Source organism: Mesoplodon densirostris, chromosome 18, assembly GCF_025265405.1.
Source record: "Mesoplodon densirostris isolate mMesDen1 chromosome 18, mMesDen1 primary haplotype, whole genome shotgun sequence".
Taxonomy (NCBI): Eukaryota; Metazoa; Chordata; class Mammalia; order Artiodactyla; family Ziphiidae; genus Mesoplodon; species Mesoplodon densirostris.
In genome coordinates this window covers 19469538-19487498 of record NC_082678.1, presented here as the reverse complement: position 1 = coordinate 19487498, position 17961 = coordinate 19469538, and the positions used below count along the sequence as shown (strand labels likewise).

The 17961-nt window shown below is 53.6% G+C and overlaps 1 protein-coding gene across 2 annotated transcripts in view; it reads left to right on the top strand.

Annotated features, from left to right (window-relative positions):
• Positions 1–72: 72 nt before the first annotated feature.
• TMEM104 (transmembrane protein 104) overlaps positions 73–17961 on the top strand; it is a 57307-nt gene continuing 39418 nt past the window's right edge. For both annotated transcript variants that reach the window (XM_060080798.1, XM_060080797.1), the window contains exons 1-6: positions 73–166; positions 766–882; positions 8658–8779; positions 12271–12352; positions 12825–12921; positions 13941–14021. In XM_060080798.1, the coding sequence (XP_059936781.1) occupies positions 838–882; positions 8658–8779; positions 12271–12352; positions 12825–12921; positions 13941–14021 (427 nt within the window). In that variant the 5' untranslated portion in view covers positions 73–166; positions 766–837. The remainder of the gene's footprint in view (positions 167–765; positions 883–8657; positions 8780–12270; positions 12353–12824; positions 12922–13940; positions 14022–17961) is intronic.

Here is a 17961-nt window from a genome sequence, read left to right as displayed (position 1 = left end):
GGTCCCGCCTCCGCGAGGCGCCCAATCAGCGCCGTGCGCCCCGCCCGAGGCGCGCACCCGGCGCGAGCGCATGCGTGCTGCCGGCGCTGGTGCGGGACAGCTGGCGCCGGCAGCAGCCCCGGGTCGTTGACAGCGGCCGCGGCAGCGGGAGCAAGCTTCGCTGCAGGTGTCGAAGCGGGAGGGTGGGATGGAATGGGGTCGTGCGAGACTCGGGGCTCCTCCAAGAGGGAGGAAGAAATGGGGGAGAGGCTCGGAGAGGGCCTCTTGGGAAGAGGGGGAGGCTGGAGGGTGGAGAGCCCTATGGCAGGTTGGGAGACGTGGAGGCCCCGTTAAAAAGGAGAGACTCTGGGGCAAGGAGTTGGGTTGGGGGGCGACCTAGGAAAGCCCCCAGCCCCTTGCTCTAGGCGGAGGAGGCAGTTACTTGGCTTCCCTGTGTGGTAGTGAGCTCGCTGTTCTTGGCATTAAATGGGGGATAACCAGAGTGTGTAAAGGGGACCCTTGTGGTGGGTGACTCTTTGTGGCGTCTGAGGCCCTTAAATCACTTGGAGTCTGAGCGGCAATGAATACATGCCCTGCACAGACAGGAAAAAGTTAGAAGAAACCACCCAGGTGTCATCATACAGGGAGGTCCTTCCCTCCGGGCTCTCTTTTGACAGATAAGGCCATAAGTGGCTGTGATTAAAGGACAGGGAGGGAGTGGCTCTGTAGACATCCCTCCGCCCGCGTCTAGATCCATCAGAAAGCTGAAGTCTGTTCTTTTCCTAGGGAGCCGCAGCCGCCGCCGCCCCCGCACGGAAGGAACCTTGGCAGCCGACGGACCCTTCCTCGCTTTTGGAAATGGCGGGTGAAATCACAGAGACCGGGGAGCTCTATTCTCCCTATGTGAGTTTTACTTTTGGAGCTGTTTTGCCCACATCAGTGCCCTTGGCTTCTGGAGAAGCACACTGCTTCCTGTGGACTGTACTTGTGAGTCCAGCGGCTTTCATAGCCGCGATCTGGGAACCCCATTCAGCAGCAACCACAGTGAATGTATGATGAGAGTCAGGTTTGTTCACTCTTCACCTGTTGATCAGAGTGTGGTCAAGAAAGGAAACCGGACTTGCTCGCTCGTTATTTTTGTCTCAGGGCTGCTAGCACGTGCAAACTGAGGCCAGTTCAGATGGATGAAGGCTGTCGGCTGTTGACTCTGGGTTCTGCTCCCCTCAGCAGTTTGAAACCACTTCGGTTCTCAGCTGAATTTTTAAGTTGCACAACTTTTATAGTCTTGGATGGCGTAAGAGGCGGAGAAAGCATACGGAGACCTTCAATTGCCGTTGGGTGGAGTCTGTAACTAGGACAACTAGAATGATTGATTTCTCACTGTCTTGGGTCTGCTTTACCCCCACCCCTCTCACGTACACTCAGTTTATCTTCTTTGTGTAATATAAGATTGGTCATGGTTACATCACGGAATCCTCTTGCTTGGATGAGTAGCTAGAGGACTGAAATAATCAAATGTTTGATTCATGTTGCTACCAAGTATCCCAGAGAAAGGCAGCACTGCCTTAAGTAGCAAGAGCCCTCTTTCTAGAAAGTACTTAACCTTCAACAGCTGCCCTGCTCTGCACTTGTCTGGGGATCCATGCTCTGTTTCTGCCAGCTTCATAGACTCTAGAGCTGTGGTGTGATGCATAAAGAAGCACCTCTGAGAACAGCTGACAAAACCCCTCACACTAGGGTCCTCCTGCTGGGTCTGTGCCATTTGTGTGTGTCTCCAAGGGAGCCTCTTACACCTCAATAATTTATCAGGGAAGTCTTTTTTTTTTTTTTAATAAATGTATTTATTTTTGGCTGCGTTGGGTCTTCGTTGCTGTTCACGGGCTTTCTCTAGTGGTGGTGAGCGGGAGCTACTCTTCGTTGCGGTGCACGGGCTTCTCACTGCGGTGGCTTCTCTTGTTGCAGAGCACGGGCTTCAGGCGCATGAGCTTCAGTAGTTGTGGCTTGAGGGCTCTAGAGCACAGGCTCAGTAGTTGTGGTGCACGGGCTTAGTTGCTCGGCAGCATGTGGGATCCTCCCGGACCAGGGCTCGAACCCCCCGTGTCCCCTGCATTAGTAGACGGATTCTTAACCACTGCGCCACCAGGGTAGCCCCGGGGCAGTCTTTTGTGAACCTTGGAATGAATCAGGTCATGCCCCTCTCATTAGTGGAATTGCGTAACAGCTCACAGCCTCCTCTTGGTATCAGCAACGACATGTCCACACTGTCCATGAAAGTCACCACGGTTCTTGCGTCAACTTACAACATCTGTAAGCTTAGAGGCGAGGAAATGAGTTATTTCTGTAGCTGAGTGTTGGGAAGGAAAACCTTTGATTTGCCCACTTGTCTCGTGCCTCCAGCTGTTCAGTAATCATTTTACATGTCAGCATGTGCCCACAGGAAATGGAGCAGTGAGACCTAAAAGTCTCAGTGGGTTCTTCTTTTTTTTAAATTTTTTCCTCCATTTCCTATGTGTTTTGTCTGAGGCATGTGTTCAAGGGCCGACTCTGGGCACTGGCGATAAACAGCTGCTCATATTCTCTTATCCTGCCGGTGAAGAGAGAGGCGGGGGAAGGTGGATGGTGCTGAGGATGAGGTGGCGTTAACCAGGATTAGTGGTCTCAGTTTGAGCCGAGAACACACCTTCTGCCTGAGGCTTCCTTAACTCTGCCATCCTGCGAGAATGGTTCTTGATCCCCTGTGAGACCAGGAGAAGGGTGTGGGGTGCACCACCCACTGAGCCCAGAGAGGCTGCGGAATGGACTTCACCGCAGATTCTGCTCAGCACGACGTGGGGGGGACCTGCTCCGCCTGCCTTGGGAGACCGTGACCCTGAGCGGTGCATCAGCCCATGACCCGGTCATTCCCAGCACCAAGCCTCTCCCTACCTCTGCAGTGCCCTGTTGTGAGTTCTTGCCCCTCCTGGGTGTCAGGGGTGTTTGCCTTAGCCTGCATTCTTCTGCATAAACTGTGTGTAATGGGCAGACGAGCCTCACAGGGGACTCGGATGACAAACCCTCTCAAGGATAGTGCTGGATGCAGGAGCATGGTTTAGGCCCATGCATCCCCCCAATAAGTGATCTCAGAACAGGCGTGTCTGTTTCCCCATTTATGGGGACCACGAGTGGCTCGGGACTGAAGGGATCGTGTGATCAAAATAGAGGAAGAGGGTCACTGCCTACGTAAGGATAACTGCTGATGCTGCCTTCCGCCGGCCGGTCTCGCGGAAGATCGATGCGGGTGCTTTCGAAGGAAAGAGGGCTTGTCTCCTGGCCTGAAACCCTAGTTGTTGCTTCCGCATCTCTGCCACCTTCTGTTTCCTTTGACAGCTGTCGTTGGGGAAGCCGTTGAAAGATGCCCGTGACCCCTGCCTCATGCACACCTGTGGGTGAGGCCGCGGGAATGCTGCACTGAACCCCCTCGAGCGCAGGGGAGCGGGTCAGCCACCCCCAAGGGACAGGGACTGTGCCTTCTCCACTTCAGCCACAAAGGAAGAATCCAGAACAGGAGGAAGCTCGGTTTGCATAGCCTTCTTTATTGAGACCACAGCAGGGCTCTATTTCACCACTTTTGGTCATGCCTCCCTGGAGGCTGTCCCCACAGAACTGTCACCTAACAAGCAGAAGACCAATTCACTCCCCCGTTTCCATCTGCTTCACAACTGCCTTCCACCCGGCCTGTGGCTCAGCTTAGGTCTGCTTCCTGCGTCGTGCTCTCCTCCTTGGGATTGGTCCCTACTGATCCCCGCTACTGGAAGTAAGGAGGGTTTCACTCTGGCCAGGAAGGTGGAGAAGCCGTATGTTTCCCTGTGGGATTCCCTGCAGCACCAGCAGGCCCGGAGTGCTTGCCTCAGAACTAAAAAAGAGCAACAACCCAAGACAAGTGTGATGACTCATTTCTGCTCCTAACTGCCAATAGTTGACCCCTAATTAACTTCCTTGTCAAGTTTGTAAAGGGTCTGTTTCACTGAGGTTTATTTGAAGTTTCCATTGGGAGTGTGTTTATTTCACTGCATCTTTATCAGCGGTGGTTCTCAGCTGGTGGCAGTCTTGCCTCCCAGGGGACATTTGGCAATGTCTGGTAGACGTTGTGACCATCGCAACACAAGGTCAAGGTGGGGGGTACTGGAATCTAGTGGGTACAGGCCAGGGATGCTGCTAAACGTCCTACAATCCACAGAACAGGCCCACAACAAAGAGTGATCTGGCCCCAAATGTCAGCAGCACTCAGGCTGAGAAACACTGCTTGACAGTAGACCCTTGACTTTTACATCCCAAGACCTTCAGGCATCCCTGAATTCACAAATGCTTCTTGTACTACTTAATTTCCCCATAAAACTTTTTTTTTTTTGGCCGCGCCCCGCGGCTTGCGGGAACTTAGTTCCCCGACCGGGGATCGAACCTGTGCCCCCTGCAGTGAAAGCGCAGAGTCCTAACCACTGGACCGCCAGGCAAGTCCCATCCCCATAAAACTTTTGGCTGAGAACCATCACTTTCTTAGGCCTCTTTGCTTTCTCTCTCTTTTTTTTTTAAATTTATATGTTTATTAATTTATTTTTGCTGTGTTGGGTCTTCGTTTCTGCGCGAGGGCTTTCTCTAGTTGTGGCGAGTGGGGGCCACTCTTCATCACGGTGCGCGGGCCTCTCGTTGTCGCAGCCTCTCATGTTGCGGAGCACAGGCTCCGGACGCGCAGGCTCAAGAGCTGTGGCTCACGGGCCCAGTTGCTCCGCGGCATGTGGGATCTTCCCGGACCAGGGCACGAACCCGTGTCCCCTGCATTGGCAGGCGGACTCTCAACCACTGCACCACCAGGGAAGCCCACCAGGGCTGTTTTCCGTAAAGAAATAAGGTTCTGCCCTTCAAAGTGTTAGAGCTTATAAAAGCAATACGCAGAGAACAAAGCTGCCGGGAGATCAGACGTTAGATCATTGACCAGGGCCTGGTCTCTTAGCGTCCTGCTTACAACCCTGCCTGTGACGTTGAACTCCCTGTCCCGTGCGCCAGGGCCCGGGAGTCTGCCTGCAGCCATGCTGGCCTCAGAGTCCCTGAAACACCCCTCTCCCTCTCCCACCTTAGGCCTTCCTACCTGCCAGTGTCTTCCCTGGCCCTTTGCCTGGGTGGTTCCTGCTCGGCCTTCAGGTCCCGGCTTGAATGTCACCACGAGGCCGTCCTCTACTTGAAGGGCTGACCCACTGTTCTTTGTCGCGGAGCCCCTTCTTTCCTTCAAAACGCTTTTCTGAGGCGGTAATCATCGTTTGTTTTCTTGTCTGTGTCCTCCTGTCCGTCTTGCTCACTGTCATTCTCTGGGCTCCGAGCACAGGGCCAGGACCGTGGAAGGCTCTCGGTAACTGTGGAGTAAGTGAGCAAACGAGCCCACACCTGGATGTACCCGCCTCAGAGCGCCGGTGCTTGAAGTTAAACCCAACAAAAGTCAAAGTTTGTAGACGTTCCCATTTGTGAAAAGTCAATTCAGAAGGCCAGCTGTCACCCTCACATTTATTCTCATAACATCACCCTGGGCCAAGACTCCTGGCAGGGCAACCACATCATGGTTTTGTGATCCAATCAGGAGCTAGAGGAAGACGATTCAAACTTGTCTTAATCCTTCTGGGATCTGCCTGGGGGATCAGAGTGAGACCGTGACGTTTAAAAGGGGACGAAGACTGTCAGGTTCACGGCAGAGAGGACCTGAGCCAGAGCCGTTGAGGACCCCCATATGGAGGCCGTGTGCCAGGCACCCCGAGAAATGCAGAGCCTCAGATTTAATAGTGGGGAAAAGATAAACACATCAACATCAAAAACCCAAACTAGGGCGTAAGAAGTGTTCTTGCTCCAGGGCTTTGAGAGAGGGAGCAAGATGGGTGTGGGAGACTGGGAAGGGCTTTATGGTGGGACAAACGTTTGAATGGGCCCCTCATGGTGGGCGGGAGTTGAGGGGCTGGGTGGGAGGCACAAGGGCTTGGTGCCCTGTGTCAAGTGTACATGGGCCCTGGGCAGAGCTGTTTCCTCTCTACAGGACGCCCTCCCGTTTGTCCAGCACTCACACGGCCAGTCAGCACCTGCCTGGAATCCTGTCCCTCCCTGTCAAGGGCCCCAGAATGGTAGCTGATGCTTCCCTATCTCTGTTTCGTCTTGTTTTTTAGATCTGGCTGAGGCTGGTCTGAGAATGGGCCCTAATTTGTGTGTTTCTGATTCAGAATGTGGCACGCGGTTATCTTGGAAAAAAATTTAAATACAGAAAAGTGTGTATTTCTCAGAAAGGGAAAGTGAAAACAAGCGATGGATAGGTGTTTCTGGTGTTTGTCTTCTCATGACCAGAAACAAGTGGTAAAGCAAACTGTAAGTTAGCCAATTTAGTGGAGTACAGGGAGACCAGTTAGGAACCTACTGTCATAGGCCAGGCCAGAAATGGTTCACTTGAATTGTAAATGGAATAGGAGCCAGAGGCACCCACAAAAGACTCTTCAGAAATAAAACCACTAGCACTGGGATATGGAGGGGAAGTGGGGAGCAGAGGCCACGCTGGGGTGTCCAGGTGGAGGTGACCAGCAGGCAGCTGGATTTGAGGTCTGCAGAAAGGCTTGCACTAAGAGAAATACAGTCCGCCATGATGGTTAAAGCCTTGGGATTGAATGATGTTGCTGAGGAAAAGAAACGTAGAGAGAAAAAGAGACCGCTAACATCAGAAGTGCAAGAAAGATTAAGTCTAAGAAAGCCGTTGGATTTGGCAAATAGGAGGTCATTGGTGATTTTTAAGAATGCAGTTTCAAAAGAGTTCTGGGGATGGAAACCACAAACTACAGGAAGCTGGAAATGAAGGCAGAGGATATAGGTTGCTCCTTCAAGGAGTCGGGTTGAGGGAAAGTGAGAGGGCAACGTTTTAAAGGTGTCGAGAGCGTTCGCAGTCAGAGGGGAAGAGAGCTAGGAGGAGGAGAGGATTCCAGAAAGAGCCGAGCCCAGCTCAGGTGCAGGGCTGAGCCTGTCAAGGAAGAGGAAGCACCCGTGCTCCCCCAGACATGGGGAGGGGGGCAGAGGGGATGCCGATACTGACTTCTGAGCTTGGAAGGAGCGAGGCTTGGGGAGCGCGTGTCAGATGGTCTCCGTCCCCTCCGTAGCATTGGAGGTGCAGCCTTCATCTGGGAGAGATGGGAGCCGTGAGTCTGGGACTTGGAGATTGAGGTTTGGAGCCTTTACGTGCGTGGGAAATACTCGCAAGTCCACAGGGAGGAGTAAAGAAAATCTGTTGCTGCCGGCCCGCAGGTGAAGAGACCATCTGTTAGGGGACTCATGGTTAGAATTTTTTTAAAATTCCAGGAGCCTTTAGCAGCTTCCTATTAGGGAGTCGAGGAAGCGGGTGCCAGGTCGTCTCTGAGGCTGGGGACCAGAGAGGTTAGAACGGGGAAGGTGTGGGGAGCTCGGGGCAGTGTGAGCTTTGGGCAACGGCCACCGTGGAGGTGGTGGCCAGGGTAGGGAGGGTTTGGGGGAACTGGACATCATGATGAGGACAAAGGCGGGTCGGTGGGAGTGCACAGGGTTGTAGGCGGCAGGGGCTTCAGGTCAGAGAAAGGGATTTCATGATCGAGAGCCCGAGAAGGGAATAATTGTAATTAGCTGAGCTAGAGTCAAGTTGGTGTGAGTTAAGTCAGGGGCTTCCTGGTGGCTCAGTGGTTGGGAGTCCGCCTGCCGATTCAGGGGATACGGGTTCGTGCCCCGGTCCGGGAAGATCCCACATGCCGCAGAGCAGCTGGGCCCGTGAGCCATGGCCGCTGAGCCTTCGCGTCCGGAGCCTGTGCTCTGCAGCGGGAGAGGCCACAGCAGAGACAGGCCCGCGTATGACAAAAAAAAAAAAAAAAAAAAAACCTGATGTCAGTGACCCAGCAATTCCACTGGGAGGCTGGTTGCCAGGGGAGAGGGGGAGGGGCTGCTGGTGAGTAGGGGGTTTCTCTGTGGGGTAATGAAATGGAATTAGATGGTGATGCTGGTTGCAGAACTTGTGAATATACTGAAAGGCTGTGTACTTTAAAAGGGTGAATTTTATGGCACGTGAATTATCTTTTTTTTCTTTTAATCCCTGAAGTTAGTACGGGGAAGAGGGCAGGAAAAGGGAAGCAGCGTGAACGTCGACGTCCCAAAGGGCATTGGCAGGAATGGGCGGAGAGGAGGGTTGGGTCACGTGCTCAGTGGCCTTGAAAAAGTGGGAGTTTTTTGGGGGGGTCAGCACTATGGGTTGATCCGTGTGCCGGGTACCCCAGATGTGCTGGCCCATCCTCAGGAAACCTGCAGTCCGGTTGAGCACAGAGCTGTCATCTGAGACACGGCTCTGAACAGTATGCACTGATGCGGTGATGGGGCTGATGGCAACCGAAGTGGAGAATCAAACCCATCACCAGAGACATTTTGAAAAGACTGATGGAAGCCGGGGCCTCAGTCTTCCAGGTGTTCACGTTTGGCTCCCAGCAGCCGGCTGCAGATCCCGCCTCCCTGGAACCTGGGTGGAGCCCTCCCTGCTTACCCGCTCGCCTGGCTAAGGCCTGGCCTCCTGGCCTCCACGGTTTTGCCGTTGCCCAGGGTCACCCTTGGGAGCCGTTCGGGGGTGAGGCTCATTAATTTCTGGGCTCGAATGTCACCTCTCTTGCTTCCAGGTCGGACTGGTGTATATGTTTAACCTCATCGTGGGCACTGGTGCGCTCACCATGCCCAAGGCCTTTGCCACGGCTGGGTGGCTTGTCAGCCTGGTCCTGCTGGTGTTCCTGGGCTTCATGAGGTAAGAGGCCACCCCCGGGGGGCTGGGGGCAGAGCTGGGGGAGTCTACCCAGGAAGCCCGAGCTCTCTCCATCAGTGTGGGGGAAGACGTCTGTGGTGAGGGAGTCCTAACAGGTGCCCGGAGCCAGGAAAGGAGGCCCAGAGGTCTCAGGGGCTCGCTTTGATGGAGCGGTTCTCCAACCCCAATCACTGAGAAGTGAAGACCTCCAGTTGGGCTGTGGGGTGTCTCACCGTGGTGCTCGTGTGTCTCTTACCCAGCTGCTTTGCCTCCGCTGTTGTACCTTTCTTAATGTTACCATCGACGTTTGTTCCCTGAGAAAGTCCCACCTAACCACAGAAGAGAATCTCACGAATGTTTCAGGAGATAACGGGAAATCAGTTTGGAATTTAGAATTTGTCTAAGATAGTTGAACAGAGTCAGCGATAAACCGTGCAGTTAGGTGTTAATCTCGCCTGGCTTTGTCCTCGGCAGCAAATAGGAGGCCAGCGCCTGCCTCAGCCTTCAGGGGCGCCCGCACCTTGCTCAGGTGTGTGGGACTCACCTGGGATCCACCAGCTGGTGCTTCTACGGACGGCTCCTCGGGGCTCTCACAGGCAGGTGCCCCAGGCTAGGAAGGGATTTAGGACTGAGCATTTCCAGCCCCCTCAAGCTGGTAGGAATCCGAAAGCTGCACAAAAAAGAGGGGGGAGGGAACACCTGGAACCACCCCTAAGGGGCGCCATCCCCTAGATAAGCAGCAGCAGGCCCTGTTCTTCGGTGCTTGGGGTTCTGCTGCACTGCACGGAGCAGAGATCCCCGCCCTCGCAGACTTACCTCTCTTCTCCAGGGAGATGGACAATCAGTAGTGAAGATAACAAGTGTAGGGCTTCCCTGGTGGCGCAGTGGTTGAGAGTCCGCCTGCCGATGCAGGGGACACGGGTTCGTGCCCTGGTCCGGGAAGATCCCACATGCCATGGAGTGGCTGGGCCCGTGAGCCATGGCCGCTGAGCCTGCGCGTCTGGAGCCTGTGCTCCGCAACGGGAGAGGCCGCAACAGTGAGAGGCCCGTGTACCGCAAAAAAACCAAACAAACAAACAAACAAAAAAAAACAAGATAACAAGTGTAGAGCACGTTAGGCGATGAGTGATAAGGGGAAACGTACAGTGAGGTGAGGGGTTCAGGAGCCTGGGGTGGCCACGGTTTGAAGTAGGTGGTCCGTGGCCATGGAGGGCAGCAGACTGGAAGGACGAAGGAGGGGGCACTAGTGGAGGAATGAAACAGTTTAGTAGCTGAAGTGAGTTAAGACCTAGAGGAGGCTGCACGGGATGGGAAAGCACCCGTGTTCTTCAGTTTCTCCCCACGTTTTCTTCTGGGGGGGTTTGCAGCCAGCCTCGAGGGACTGTTGGCTCATTACATACTGCGAGCCCTGGTGACCGAGAGCCCCAGAAGTCCTTGTCTTTCTGTGACCCTGCAGTCCCCTTCAAAGGACCTTCAGTGCAGGCAGCCACCTGAACGGGAAGTGATTTTTGGGGGCCCACAGCTAGGGGCCGCCACGCCCCAACCCCGCTCAACCCATCTGCGTTCAGACATGGCTTTGTGCAGCCTGGAGAAGCCTCTTTATGCCTTAAGATTGATTTTAGTTTTACTTCCCAAAAGAAGGGGAAATCTAAAGCCCTTAAAACGGTCACTTAGGCAAGGTAGTGAGAAACCTTTCTAGGAGGTGCTGCGGTGGCCGGAGTGGGAGTTTCAGAGACGGCTGCCCCACCCGTACGGAGATGGAGTGGGTGTGGGTTAACCTCTGTGTCGTTCCTCCCCACCGCAGCCACCTGACTGCTGGGCCAGGCAGCCAGCCTGCAGCAGGTGACAGCGCCCGAGGCAGGGGCTTGGGGTCGAGTCTGGCGGCAGAGCCTGCCGGGTGGCTTCAAGAAACAGGGAGATGCATGTTCCATCCCGGGTGGTTGAGTCATTCCTCAGGTTTTATCAGCAGGAAAGCGGCCCTCCCTGTACTACCGGCTGCTGAGGAGAGCCCTCCCCCTGTCATCCGTGTCTCTCCCGTTTCCTTAAGTAAAGACGATTTTTCACTCTAGTCTGACTTCTCAGCAAACGTCTGGTGCCACCTCCCAATTTCCCTTTTGATTCGGACCAGATTATTAGGAAATTAGAATGGGAACGTATTTTAATTTATTAATATGTTTTAATTTATTAAATATATTAATTTATTGGTATATTTTAACTTATTAATACGTTGTTTATTGGGACTTCCTTGGTGGCGCAGTGGTTAAGACTCCGCACTCACAATGCAGGGGACCCGGGTTTGATCCCTGGTCAGGGGACTAGATCCCACATGCATGCCACAACTAAGAGTTCGCCTGCCACAACTAAGGAGCCCATGAGCTGCAACTAAGGAGCCCACCTGCTGCAACGAAGACCCAGCGCAACCAAATTAATTAATTAATTAATATTTTTAAAAATACATTATGCACTAATATATTGTAGTTTATTTTAATAACTAATATTGAAGTAACAGTTATTTTAATACTAACCAGATTATTAGGAAAGTAAAGGTACCCCCCCAAAAAAGAAGAAGAGGATGATTCCAGAGCCAAGTGTCCTTTTCAATTATTATTATTTTTTTTAATTAATTTATTTTATTTTTGGCTGCATTGGGTCTTCGTTGCTGCGTGCGGGTTTTCTCTAGTTGCGGTGAGCGGGGGCTACTCTTCGTTGAGGTGCGTGGGCTTCTCATTGCGGTGGCTTCTCTTTTTTTGGAGCATGGGCTCTAGGCGCGTTGGCTCAGTAGTTGTGGCTCGCGGGCTCTAGAGCACAGGCTCAGTCGCTGTGGTGCACGGGTTTAGCTGCTCCGCGGCATGTGGGACCTTCCCGGACCAGGACTTGAACCCGTGTCCCCTGCATTGGCAGGCGGATTCTTAACCACTGCGCCACCAGGGAAGTCCCCCTTTTCAATTACATCCACACCTGTGCTCCGTCCATTAGTGTGTGTAGCTGGGGCTTGACCGCTTGGCTAGCGAGGAGAGCTGAGAGCTGCCTGCTGCCCCTCCCAGAAGCTCTGCGAGGGCCCCTTTGTGGAGCAGCCTCCTCTTCCCAGCTTAGAGCATGACCTGGTGTCCGTCCTCCCACCTCTCCCACCTCTGCCCCCCGACAGGCCCCTTCTGGGGAGCAGTACCTCCTTGCCCCCCAGGCGAGGGAGCACCTCTCCCCCAGGCTCACTCTCTCTCCTTCCCGTCAGCTTATTTCACACCCTTCTTTCCAGTGCCCTGGAAACACATTCTAAATATAGACAGACGTCAGGGAGACCATGAGAGGCACCACGTATTCACACATGCTTTTTTATCAGGTCAGACCCATCTCAGAAGTTGCCATCCCTTCCTCAGGAGAGAGAATGCTTTGGGCTTACTGGTCGGGTCGGGTCTTAAATGGCTTTTCCTTTTATTTTGTACCTTCCCCAAACTCCTCCCCGCCTTTCGCAGTTAACACGTGGCCTTCCCTTGCAGTTTTGTGACAACTACCTTTGTGGTGGAGGCCATGGCGGCAGCCAACGCTCAGCTCCGCTGGAAGAGAGTGGAAACCCTTCAGGTGTGTGTGCTGCTCTTGGCTCCTGGCAGTGCCCCCAGGCAGTCGTGTGCAAGGAGGTGGCCCTCAGCAGCCAGTCCTCTCCCTCCCGACACCTGGAGGGCTCCTGACCACAGCGCTGCTCCAGGACCCCAGCCCAGAGCTGAAGTTCACAGCCTTGTCAGCTTACAGAACAAACTGCAGTCTCTGCTCTTTTAACATCCCCTTGTTGGTCCCTCCTACTACCCCCGGCCTTGAGCTGGCTCAGTCATTCTGAACCTTTGTACCCAGGAACTGTGCCGCAGCTTCTCCCTCCCAGTGTGTCTGACCCTCTAATGTGACAGCAGGGAAGTGTTGAAAGCTTCCTCATCAGACACCTTCTAGAAGGAAATTACAAAGGAAGCAGGCTCTCCATTGGCTGCCCCAGGGGTTTGCTGTAGAGCTGTGTGCCCTCTGTTTCCTCGTGTGTTCTTATCCTCCCCGTCCCCCGCCCCAGGAGGAGGAAGACGATGACTCCTCCACGGCCTCCGACAGTGATGTTCTCACCCGGGACAACGACGAGCGGGCAGAGAAACGGCCCATCCTGTCTGTGCGTAAGTCTTGGGGCTCTGGGCTGGCCCATGCTTCCCTCTGGTCCGCGGGCTTTCCCTTACTTGTGGAGGGGGCCCGGGCGACTCCCTACAGAGACGCTCTGGCATTTACCACCTGAGGGTTGAGCCGCGGAAGGCGCCGTGGAACAGTAGAGCACAGCACCGGCCCTGCTGACTCCACCGCTAACTGGCGTGTGCAGCTTGCGGAGGGCCCTTCACCTCGGCCCCTGGAAGCTCAAGGAAATGCCAGGTCTCTGACTTCTGTCCTTCCTCCTATCCCAACACACACACACACTCACACACACGCGCACACATGCCCTCATGCACACACACACATACACACGCACATGCTCACACCACACTCGCACATGCACACACGTGTGCACGCACACGCTCACACACGCACGCTCACACACAGTCTCACTCTCAGACACAGTCTCACTAATACATACACTCACACATACTCTCTCTCACACACACACAGTCAACCACACACCCACACTCACGCACACACCCACACACAACTCACACGTGCACAACACACTCTCACACACTCAACCACACACCCACACTCACACACGCACACACTCCAGTTGCACCAGGGCGAAGCATACCAGCCTTCCCTCTCACCCCACAGTGAGCACCCCTGGGATCCCTTTCTATAGACGATTTATTTATTTACTTATTTATATATTTATTTACTTATTTAATTTAGTCTGTTTATTTATGGCCGTGCTGCATGGCATGCAGGATCTTAGTTCCCCAACCAGGGATCAAACCCACACCCCCTGCAGTGCAAGTGTGGAGTCCTAACCACTGGACCGCCAGGGAAGTCCCTCTAGATATTTCAAAATGTTTCAAGCAGGAAACATTAGGAAAACCTTTTCTCAAGAGTTCGAACCCGTTGGGATGTCATTATTCTGGAGAATTCAGTGAACTCAGCACCCCTTCTAAGAGCTTTTCCTCATGAGAAAAAAAAAAAAAAAAAAAAAACCACTTCCTCTTTCTTCTTGGCTCCACAGAGAGGCACGGATCCCCGAACCTTTTTGAGATCACAGACCGGGTGGAGATGGGGCAGATGGCCTCCATGTTCTTCAGTAAAGGTGGGAGTGCTTTCTCCAGGCGGGGCAAGGGCAGGCGGAGAGCTGGTGCCTTCCTGGGGGCCGGGGCAGCCTGAGCGGGGGTTCCGCCTCAACTAGGGACGGGGCAGGCGAGGGGGAGGGGCAGATCCTCAACCAGCAAAACCGCCTTGCTGAGAGGCCTGACCCACTTCAGGATGTTTTCCTGGATTCCTCCCCGTTCATCAGCGCATCAGGAATAAAGCAGCAGCTACTTAGTGACTACAGCTCATACAGGTTGAGAGTCCCAAGCAGCTTTCCAAGGAAGGAAGCCAGTGGAGGCAGCTGGCGGTTCTGTGCCTCTTGCTTGATTACTTCTGACTTGTCTTCTCTTTTCTTCTGGACTGTTCTATTTAGGACAGGACAGAGCAACCACCTTGTGACAGTAGGGTGTGTGTGTGTGTCTGCGTGTCTTCCTGGTGGCCAGGACAGAGCAACCACCTTGTGACAGTAGGGGTGTGTGTATGTGTCTGTGTGTCTGTGTGTGTCTGTGTGTCTTCCTGGTGGCCAGCAGAGGGCGCTAGGAACCCACGCTCAGGACTGCTATCTGGACTCTGCGCATCTAATCCTGACAGTAGGGTTGTGTGTGTGTGTGTCTGTCTGTCTGTCTGTCTGTGTGTGTGTCTGTGTGTCTTCCTGGTGGCCAGCAGAGGGAACTAGGAGCCCACGCTCAGGACTGCTGTCTGGACTCTGTACATCTAATCCTGACAGTAGAGTTGTGTGTGTGTGTGTCTGTGTGTCTGTGTGTCTGTCTGTGTGTCTTCCTGGTAGCCAGCAGAGGGCGCTAGGAGCCCACGCTCAGGACTGCTGTCTGGACTCTGTGCATCTAATCCTGACAGTAGAGTTGTGTGTGTGTGTGTGTCTGTGTCTGTGTGTCTGTCTGTGTGTCTTCCTGGTGGCCAGCAGAGGGCGCTAGGAGCCCACGCTCAGGACTGCTGTCTGGACTCTGCGCATCTAATCGTGACCTCTCCGCGTGCTCCACCTGCGGCTTGTTGGGGTTGGAAGATTAGCACCCAGCTCAGGTGCTGCCTTGTTGGTTCCAGCAACAGTAGCTTAGACCTCTGTTCCAAATCTTGTTCTTTTGGAAGATGAGCTATTTTGGGTTTAGTTTTGTAAAATGTTCGATCTTTCACAGAAAGTCAGACACATCTCAAAAAATCCTTGACCTTTTAGTTACCTTGGGAGATTTTGTGCCCCTTTGTCAAAGCCCCTGTTTGCAGAGGGGAGCGTCTCCCTTGGTTCTTTCCTGTCTTGAATGTGGCCGCACTAAGTTAGAGCCGAGAGAGATTGTGGAAACTAGAATCTAGAATATTTTCAATGGCTTCTTAGGACATCCGGTGGTCCATTTATCACCATGGTGTGATGTGACAGAAGATCCTGACTGAGGTTGCCTCGGGGTCTGCCTCCCTCTGTCCTCCCCACCAGACTAGCCTCACTGAGGGTTCTCAGAATTTATCAAAACCAGATTGGGGGCTTCCCTGGTGGCGCAGTGGTTAAGAATCTGCCTGCCAATGCAGGGGACACGGGTTTGAGCCCTGGTCCGGGAAGATCCCACATGCCGCGGAGCAACTAAGCCCTCCCGCCACAACTACTGAAGCCCGTGTGCCTAGAGCCCATGCTCCGCAACAAGAGAAGCCACTACAGTGAGAGGCCCATGTACCACAATGAAGAGTAGCCCCCACTCGCCGCAATTAGAGAAAGCCTGCGCGCAGCAACAAAAACCCAACACAGCTAAAAACAAATAAATAAAAATGAATATATTTATTTTAAAAAACCAGATTGGGGCTTCCCTGGTGGTGCAGTAGTTGAGAGTCCGCCTACCGATGCAGGGGACACAGGTTCGTGCCCCGGTCCGGGAAGATCCCACATGCCGTGGAGCGGCTGGGCCTGTGAGCCATGGCCACTGAGCCTGCGTGTCCGGAGCCTGTGCTCCGCAACGGGAGAGGCCGCAACAGTGAGAGGCCCGCGTACCACAAAAAAAAAAAAACCAGATTGGTTGTGTCTGGCCCACTTCTGTGCTTTTCCTTTGTTCCATTTCTATCTCTCCCCATCTCATTAGACTCAGATCAGAGAGGCAAGCCTTTCCTTCTGGCTGCTGCACAGCCTCCTCCCAAATGCAAGCTTCTGAAATAAAATGCACGTTGGAGGGGGGACACATACCTCTTAAACGTCCTTCCTAATTTTCATGTTTCACAGTCCGCCCTGATTTCTTTAAGAATCCTAGGAACTTGTGGTTTTGTTTTGTTTTTTAATTTAATTTATTTATTTATTTATTTTTGGCTGTGTTGGGTCTTCATTGCTACGTGCAGGCTTTCTCTAGTTGTGGCGAGCGGGGGCTACTCTTAGTTGCGGTGCGCGGGCTTCTCATTGCGGTGGCTTCTCTTGTTGTGGAGCACGGGCTCTAGGCGCACGGGCTCAGTAGTTGTGGCTCGCAGGCTCTAGAGCGCAGGCTCAGTAGTCGTGGCGCACGGGCTTAGTTGCTCCGCGGCATGTGGGGTCAAACCCTCCCGGACCAGGGCTCAAACCCGTGTCCCCTGCATTGGCAGGAGGATTCTTAACCCCTGCGCCACCAGGGAAGCCCTGGTTTTGTTTTGTCTTTGTGTGTGTGTGTGTGTGTGTGCCCCACAGACTAGACTCCTAGTTTACCCAAATCTGATAGAAAATAAACACGTTCGTACAAGAGCAGCTCAGACTTAAAGGATGCTCTCTTCCCACCTGCTCCTGGGTTTCTCAAGCTCGCCACTATAGCTGTGTGTGGCTGGGTCCTTCTTCATTGCAGGGCCTGCCCTGTGTGTTGTAGGATGTTGAGTAGCATCCCTGGCTTCTACCTACTAGTCGTCGGTAGCACCGCCCAGTCATGACAATCAAAAATGTCCTCAGACTTTGCCAAATGTCCCCAGTAGGGGGTGGGGGGCAAAATCACCCCCAGTTGAAACCACTGCTTGGCTCTATCGTAATTCATAGACCGTCACCTTCACCTTTGGGAGGGCTGCGACACTCCACACAAGGCTCCCTTGGGGTCCAGACTCAGTCCTTGTAATAAGAAATGCCAGTCCTGGTCATTGCTGTCCTCAAGGAAGTTCATTGATCCTCCCACTTTGTGTCTCGTAATGAAATTTATTGATCAGGGAGGGCCAGTGACAGTTTTATAAACAGCGGACATGAGTCCACGGCAGGTGGAGAAAAGGCTGGGAGTAGGGAGGGGCGGTGCCTCCCCGCAGGAGCGAGGGCTCGGAGCCTGGGGGTGAGTGGCAGCTACCCCAGGGGCCACTGAGCTTGGACATCCAGGGTTCTTTCAAGAACAATATCTTCCGAGTCTTTTCCACCTAGGCTCCTAGGAGCAGAACCGACCTCAAATAGCCCAGGAGTAACATGTCCCTGGCTTTACCCCGGGACCTAGAGGCTCATCTGAGCCACCTGGATTAGAAGGGAACTGTCACTTCATTTTTCTTTCTGTTCTCGGAGAATCCAGCAGCTTAAGATCGGTGAAACCAAAAACAAGCAATCAGTCTGAATGGGAGTTTGAGACTGGCCTTCTGGGGCCACGACCCTGAGGTTGTAGGGCCCGGATGCTTTTTTTTTTTTTTTTTTTTTTTTTCTTTTTGCGGTATGTGGGCCTCTCACTGTTGTGGCCTCTCCCGTTGCGGAGCACAGGCTCCGGATGCGCAGGCCCAGCGGCCATGGCTCACGGGCCCAGCTGCTCCGCGGCATATGGGATCCTCCCAGACCGGGGCACGAACCCGTATCCCCTGCATCGGCAGGCGGACTCTTAACCACTTGCGCCACCAGGGAGGCCCCCGGATGCTTTTTTCAGCACTTTTACGCCTGATCTTTGTAGCTGGAATCACGTATGGAATTTAGCACTGGCTGAATTCTTCTCACTGCACAGGATTAGAGACGGTCAGGGACTTGCCAGGGTCAGGAG